Source organism: Myotis davidii, unplaced genomic scaffold, assembly GCF_000327345.1.
Source record: "Myotis davidii unplaced genomic scaffold, ASM32734v1 scaffold22, whole genome shotgun sequence".
NCBI lineage: Eukaryota > Metazoa > Chordata > Mammalia > Chiroptera > Vespertilionidae > Myotis > Myotis davidii.
This window is the reverse complement of record NW_006294067.1, coordinates 162810-170514: the sequence shown is the minus strand read 5'-3', so window position 1 is coordinate 170514 and position 7705 is coordinate 162810. Positions and strand designations below refer to the sequence as shown.

The 7705-nt window shown below is 48.5% G+C and overlaps 1 protein-coding gene across 3 annotated transcripts; it reads left to right on the top strand.

Annotated features, from left to right (window-relative positions):
* The first annotated feature begins 2332 nt into the window (after positions 1-2332).
* Positions 2333-7560, top strand: TMEM139 (transmembrane protein 139). Of its 3 annotated transcripts, none has more exons than XM_006767978.2 (3): positions 2333-3740; positions 5184-5433; positions 5920-7560. In XM_006767978.2, exons 1-3 carry the CDS (start codon positions 3590-3592, stop codon positions 6332-6334), a joined length of 816 nt encoding a protein of 271 aa, XP_006768041.1. In that variant the 5' UTR covers positions 2333-3589; the 3' UTR covers positions 6335-7560. The 3 variants fall into 3 exon arrangements, with proteins under 3 accessions (XP_006768041.1, XP_006768043.1, XP_006768042.1); XM_006767980.2 differs by having other exon boundaries at positions 3659-4214; XM_006767979.2 differs by having other exon boundaries at positions 3659-4653.
* The last annotated feature ends 145 nt before the right edge of the window (positions 7561-7705 follow it).

Here is a 7705-nt window from a genome sequence, read left to right as displayed (position 1 = left end):
TACACATTTGAAGAGCTGAAAGGCAACTGACAGAAAAACACTCTCAACCAAGTTAAGAGGTCAAGATTCTACGTTTGATTCTAATGAAACAAATCATGTACTTTCTCTGAGCTATAACATGAAAATGATCATCAGACTGCCCCCATGTGGTTGTTATTAAGGATCAAATGAAAATCATGGATGTGGGCCAAATTGTTTCTTCACACATATATATTACCACCAACACCCTTTTAGAAGAAATCACCCGCACATTGGGCTTCCAGAGCCATTCAGTTACAAGTGTTACCTTTCACAATCAGACTTAATGAGCTCATAAATGATAAGCATCCTGATACAGAGCCTGTGATTTTAATTTCCCAGTCTTGCCTTATAGTCAATATCTTACGTCATTTTCTGATATTCTCTTTTGCTGCCTTTGCAACAGGCAATAGCATCTAACCACTTCTCCAGGGAAGATCAGAATAAAGGTCTTAGAATATCACAGGTGTTTCATTAAATTATCATTATGAGGGCAGCCAAAAAGAATGTTTAGAGTGGGCATAATGGTTAAGAGCCAGGTTTCTGGACTGGGATTGAAGGTTCAAGTCTTGACCCCACCCTTGATTAGCTATACATTTTCCTCAAGTGTCTGACTTCACCCATAAAATGGACATAATAACAGTACCTCTTATTACATATTTTAAATTACTTAATTTGCATAAAGAATTTAGCACAGTGAGCAGTACACAAAATAATGCACACATGCTGGTCACAGTATAAAGCAGACCCATATTCAGAAGCACAAAATCACAGAAATATAGTCTTAGAGAAGCATTCAGTGGTAGACTCACTGGAAGTCTGTCAATGATCTCTGCTTCTCCCTTTTCCCCTGTCCCCACACTTCCCTTTTTAAAAAACATGTTTATATTGATTTCAGAGAGGAAGGGAGATGTTGAGGAGCACAAGAGACTTGGATGGAAAGTTGTAAGGAGGATATTCTGAGAAAAGGGAAGTGTGTGGAAGGCCATCTTCCCTGTTTATTGGAATTCTGACTTAGGGGAGATTTAGGGGAGTGTTGAAGGTGGCGCCCCTAATTATTCCTTGACCTTTCCAAACCGGTCTGTGCATGTGCAGACCTCTGGGTGTTTACTGGAATCCTTATGCTTAATCCCTGGGTGGCCTTGCATGGAGGACAATGTAAACACATGTGTCCTCCCAATATTACTTACCTGCTGATTGTATCTAAAAGATAAACTTTATCTCAACCTGCTGTACAAAAAAAAGGCTAACGAGGCAGGCAATTGTGGCTGCCTGGCTTCTTCAGCTGGGCCATCCCTTATCCCTCTCCCCCATAATGAAACTGTGTTGGGGTAATCTGTTCATCCATCATTCAGGGGCTGCTGGTCAGCCCTGGCAGGGGAAGAGAGAGAGAGAGAGGTAAACATCAATGATTAGAGAGACATTGATTCGCTGGCTGCCTCCTGCATGCCCCCTACTGGGGATCGAGCCCACAACCCTGGCATATACCCTGACTGCGAATCAAACCATGACCTCCTGGTTCATAGGTTGATGCTCAACCACTGAGCCACGCTGTCTGGGCCCCTCACTTCCCTTTGCCATTATCCCCACAAATGAGTTGGGCACAGTGGCCAGATGAGAGGGGTCAACCAACTTTTACGAAGGTGGTTTGTGGAAGGTAGGCAAGTAGAAAATGGATGGGCAATTGCTAAGGATGCTAAATTGATAAAGAAAATAATAAGAGCTTTGGGAAGCAATTTGGCCATGAGTATTCTGGGCAATAAACACTTTCAAATTGCTTATCTCAGTAATGACACTTCTTAGAATTCTGTTGGGGTCCAACCTCAGCAGGTCCAGGGGTTCCCGAAGGTGTGGATAGAGTCGGCGAAGAAGAAATGACACGGAGTTTGCGTTCAGTTGATCAGCAGCCTAACCAGGTTCTCTAGTCAGGTCCTCCAGCCAGGTTCTGTCTTTATTCTCCTGTTACATCTGTATTTATACCAGTTGATTTTAATCCTATCCATTCTATTCCAAAGGTTAGGGCATTTGTTATCTCCATTCCTATCCTAAGTAAAGATTATGTAGCTTAAGCGTGATTGTTCATAGTTAAAGTGATTAACTACCCACCTGGCACTTAGTTAAGAGGTTTTACTGATTTATTCCCTTCCTTAGTCCTGTTAATCCCTAACTCCAGGGAAAAATCCCCACCTGGGGAAACAACCTTTCTCAGAGAGGTGACCTTGGTTAAAACACATAGTGCTAAGTAGGGGAGCAAACATATTAAGAACAGTATGCCATATACGCCAGGTCCCTTGAAACATATGCTGTGCAGATGTTTCTTTCCTGCAGCAACTGTGTCAAGCAGCAAGGATGGACCAGCTTCCGGCAGAATTCAACTGGAGGAAACAAATCAAAAAAGGAGGGAAAATTACATGTTACCAGATGTTGTGGATGAAAAGGGAAAGTAACCTCACAGGGGGATCTAATCATAAATTCCTAACTGGGAAGGTCACAGTGGGTAGTTGTGCCCTGGGCCTTTCACTTCTATACTGAAAGGTTTTTAAGCCTGCCCTGGGTGCATCTAGGTTAAACACAACTTTGAAATACCAGAAGTAATACCCCTTGAAGACATACTCCCCCTCAAGAGAGCACGCAAACTTATCCTGTAATGCCATCCCTGCCCACCTTGCTCTCTCCACCTTCCTTGTGTTCTCTCCTTAATTCCCAATGCATAAAAGAAACTGCAACCCTGTCATTCTTCAGAGCATTTTAGATCTTGCTTCCCAGCAATTTTCAGTTTTGGCTCAAATAAACTCATAAAAATTCTCTGCAGGTTTAGACATTCTTACCTCTACACTTATTATATATACCAAGGGCTGTTGGCCAGTTCCCTTCTATTAGCATATTAACTGCAGACTGAAATTCTTCTGACCCCAGCCACACTTTTCCCATATGAGAGCTGAACAGTAAGGAAATTGGTGGAAGCAAAATAACAATCAGCTCTCCTCGCACTTGGCATTCCCAATGTCGACAGAGACACACCTGATTTATACAACAGCCTTCCTGTTACATCTCTTCCCTCTCCTCTCCGTCGGTCTGGGACAGAGACTCATCATCATGGGCATTCCACTATTATACGGTTAACACACACACACACACACACACACACATAGGCTCCACATGATCTACTGCAACAGCCCAGGCTATGCCCCATGACTGTCCTTGGGATTAGACTTCTGCCCCGTTACCTGCTATTCCCCTCCATTTGTCCAGTGGTAACTCTCTGAAGGCATGGCACCCAGCCTTGTCTGTCCTTCTGAGTCTCAAGGACAAGGTGTGCTGCCAGCCACTCTGCACCTCCCCTCCCAGCATCTCCCTCACCCAGATTTACTGCCTGACCCACAACTGAAAGAGTGGGTCTTGGGCCTCCATTGTGTTTAGTAAGCACCTGCTATATGTCAGGGCCTGAGTTAGTTGCTGGGATTTAGAGATGACTGAAAACTAATCACTCTCCATGATTTCTTGCAGTGGAAGAAAAGTATATAAACAGAAAATTACTATAGAAACAGGTAAAGGCTGAGACTGGAATAGGATGAAGTGCTGTGGTCACAGCGAGGAGACAGCCTCCACAGCAGGCATGACCTTAGAGGTGGCTTTTGAAGAATCAAGAGTTAACCGTGCCAAGAAGCATACACACAGACTCATCTTACAGGCCTGCAGAAAACAACCAGTTCATAGAAAAGGTACTGTGGCAGTGAAAGCAGAACACGCCATTCCAGGCCCACAGCAGTACTTACAGTCTGCAGAGCACGGTATGATCTGCAGAGATTAAAACAAACCGTGATCTCTGCTCGCAGGCACAATATATATTCCTTCAACATAAGGCAAACTGCTCTGAATACACTGTGAATTGAGAATGGATAAGGACAGGTGATTTTAACTCTGGTCCTATGTACAAAGTTCACAGGGGTGGGAGGAAAGCACTCTCATTAAGGCACTGAAGGGGGTGGATGGAGTGAGAAAAAAAATCAAGGCGGGGCCCCAAGAGGTCAGCCTGATGGAGAAAGGGGGGAAAATGAAGCCTGGGCTGGAACTCTGAGACTGGAGCAAAAAAGAGGGTGGGGCCAGTGGGCTCCACCTCCTCTCCTCCTCCCACTTCCCCCACAACCTACTTTCTTTGGTGTCTGGTCCAGACTGGTGAGGTAGGAACTCCTAAGGTGAGTGACAGGTGGCGGGAGGGTCATGGGATTGGGGCAGGGGTGTAAGGAGGGGGCCTGGCCCCTTTGTAGAGTCTGTTGAGTCCTTGCTGTGCAGAGTTCAGGGAACTCCTGACATGGTTGCCTGCGAGTTGCCTTGCCGCTGTGCTGCAAAGGAAAGAAGCGTCTTCTTCCCACCGACCTCCCAGCCCCTGTTTACTGCAGGCAGGAAACTAGAAATGTGAGCTGACTGAGTTAGACCCAGGAGAGGGTGGAGGACTCCGGTGGGAGTGAAGTGTAGAGAGGTCAGAGGTTATCTGGCTTCTGTCCATGGCCCTAGGCCTTTGTAAGATTCTCTCCTAGCTGTGGCCCTGTGGCTATGTTGTGTCTATGTGCATTTTCTCCCTCCAACCGAGAATGGACTGAGTGGAGGAAATGTGAAGGTGGGGTCAGACACGAGGTAAGTGGTGCCCCCAACTCCCTACTCACCCCAACAGGGTCTTACTGGGCGCCCTGGCTGGGCAGCTGGGGAATGGAGGTCCAGTGCAAGCAGTAATAGAAAAAGGGCAGGGCCTGCCCCATCACCTGGATTCCAGAGATGTCAGTGAACCCCAAGGTCCCAGGGCCCACCCAGGACTAGATCCTGATGTGGAATGATAGAACTGGGAGAATCCAGGGAAGAAGGAAAAAGGAAGGGGGCCAGGTCCCTGACGCAGTAAACTGGCTTGATGGCTGGGAATCAGAACTCTTGGGCAGGTGTCCTGGCTTATTCCACACATCCTGATACCCTGGGACCCGGTACAGAGTGAACCTACAGAGAATTACAGAACTGGAGAGGACACTGATGACCATTTATTTTGGCCATTTATTTGATTTGAGGTCGAAGAGCCTGAAACCCCCAGAAGGTGTCTGATATGGTTACTTTGGAATCTGTCCCAGCCATGATGCCAGTTGCTGGTCGAGACACAACAGCTGTGTGTCTTTTTGCAGGAGCCTGGGGAGGGGCCATGTTGCCGAGCCAGCTGTGGGGGAGACTGGAGAAGCCACTTCTCTACCTGTGCTGTGCCTCCTTCTTCCTGGGGCTGGCTTTGCTGGGCATACAGCCGGACACCGTCCCTGTTGCTTATTTCTTTCTGGCCTTGGGTGGCTTCTTCATGTTTGCCTGCCTGCTGGCCCGTTTTCTGGAACGGGTGTTCCAATCAGTGCAGCCGGAGAGCCCAGGGGCCTCAGGCAATGCTTGGTGAGTCAAAGGGTGGGTGGGATTGAAGGAATATACTGTACCCGTGATTTTCAACCTTTTCCATCTCATGGCACACATAAACTAATTACTAAAATTCTGCAGCACACCAAAAAATGTATTTTTTTTGCCAATCTGACAAAAATAATAGGTATAATTTTGATTCATTCACACCATACAGCTACTGTTGTGATGGCTACTGTTATTCTTTTAGACAGCCTAAGGGGAAGGTCAGTGCCCTTGACTAAGTAGTCAGGTATTGCATGTTTTAAAATCCTTGGAGCACACCGGATGAAAAATCGCTGTGCTGTGCCCATTCTCCCTGTGTCTCTCTAGTAGTCTCTCAGACATACAGGCTCTGCTTTCCACCTCTATCACTGGTATCAGTGAGAGGAGGGGGCAGAGGCTATGGAGGGGTCTTTTGTTGGTAGAAGATAGAAAAGGGCTCCTTTCAGTAAGCCACCAATGACCTTATTTCTCCTTCGTCAGGGACAATGAAGCCTTTGAGGTGCCACCCTATGAAGAGGCCGTGGTGTTGGAATCACAGTGCCACCCCCAAGAGTTGGATCAACCACCTCCCTACAGCAGTGTGGTAATCTCCCCAGGACTTGTGGAGGGACAGCCTGACCATCCAGAGGTGCCCAGGAGAGCCAGAGTGGAAAGGCGAGTGGGCTCAGAGGGGTCTATGGCCCCAGGAAGTGCTGGGAGAGCTCCGATCAGCCTTCGGCTTCGGGGACCACGAGTTGCGTCCACTGCTCTTGATCTGCAGAGCTTGGGCATGCTCCCCAAATTGGAGTCGCTCCCCAGGTTGGAGCCTCTCACTCCGCCGCCTGACTATGATGTCAGCTTCAGTCACCCTGATGATGAGAATGTTTTTTATGAAGACAACTGGACACCCCCATAACAGACTTTCCCAGGATATATCATCTCTCTGCATCAGACCCACTCATTCATTTGACCACTTTTCCCAGTGCCTGCTTCGCGTCAGGAACTGGACATCACCAAAGGGGATTTTAACCCAGAGGGGAGTTAGGCTACGGTAAGCCCTTCTCAGTTGAGATGCAGGTGGTACAATTTGAATTTTTCAGGTGACATTCAGAAACCTAACCCATAATCGTTATTTTCAGAGTTAGCTTGAGGGTGAGATGAGGCAATGATCCAGAGAATCCGGAGGAGAAAGAAAAGAAACAACACTTGAGTGAGGTTATGTTGCCTCTGCTCTGGGTGCTTTGCCTCCATTAGATCACTTAGACTTCCCAGCCTTGTAGGGTAAAATCACCCTCATTTGGAAAACGAGGGTTCCAAGGGTCAGAGAAGTTTGATTATTTGCACAGGAGCACAGGGCTAGTAAACAGGATAAAAATAACCTGAACTCTGCTCTTCTGATCCGAAAGCCTATGATGTTCTCAAGGTAGGCAGGCCATCCGCACATCTCTCGGTCTGTCTCAGGCAACTGCTGGTGAGGGATGGTAGACAGAGTGGGGGACCAGTTGTGTCTGCGGACAGCGTGGGCTGAGAGTGATCAGGCGTGTGCCCAGCCTCCCGGAGGCACAAGGCTAGTCAAAGCTGTGCTAACTCCTGCTCCATGCGGGAAGCAGTTCTGGCCCAAGGGCTGGAGAGCAGTACCCCACGAAGGGTCCCCATCCTACGGGAAGCGGGGGAGTAAAACTGCCCCATGGTTAGGGTCTTCCCTTCTCGAGGATGGGTGGAGAGGTGGATCAGCAAGGATAAAGGTGAGCTTCTCGGCAGAGGTGGCGGAGTGTCTTAAGGATACTCGCGTCATCCAATGTGAAGGCTGGAGTCGATCGCACTAACTCTCATCCTTCATCCTCACCCCTGCACTCTCACTGCTGGAGTTTCACATCAGCCCGGCCCTGCTTCCTCACATGTCTGGCACAAGCATGTCAAACTCGCGGCCCGCATGCCTCGTTTATTTGGCCCGTGTGAGACTGGAATCATGTACTGGGCTGTGGTGTAGGTTTGAGCCGCTGGAAGTTGCTCAACCACCGCTGACCTACCCTCCTCTTCGGGGCGCGCCCACACCGGCCTCCAGTCACTGGGTCTGGCGCCTCCTAGTGTTCGCTTCCTTCCCCTCGCCCCAAGATTTCAATAAAGTACAGAGTCCGGCCACGCCCGCCTCTGTGAAGTTCTTGCAATAGGCCAGGCGGGCGGAGTGGGCGGTGCGGGGGAAGGAGCCATGATTTCCGCGGGAATCCACCACCAATCGCGTTCCCACGGGCGGCGGGGCGGCTCCTCGCGCTGTGCCCACCCCTTC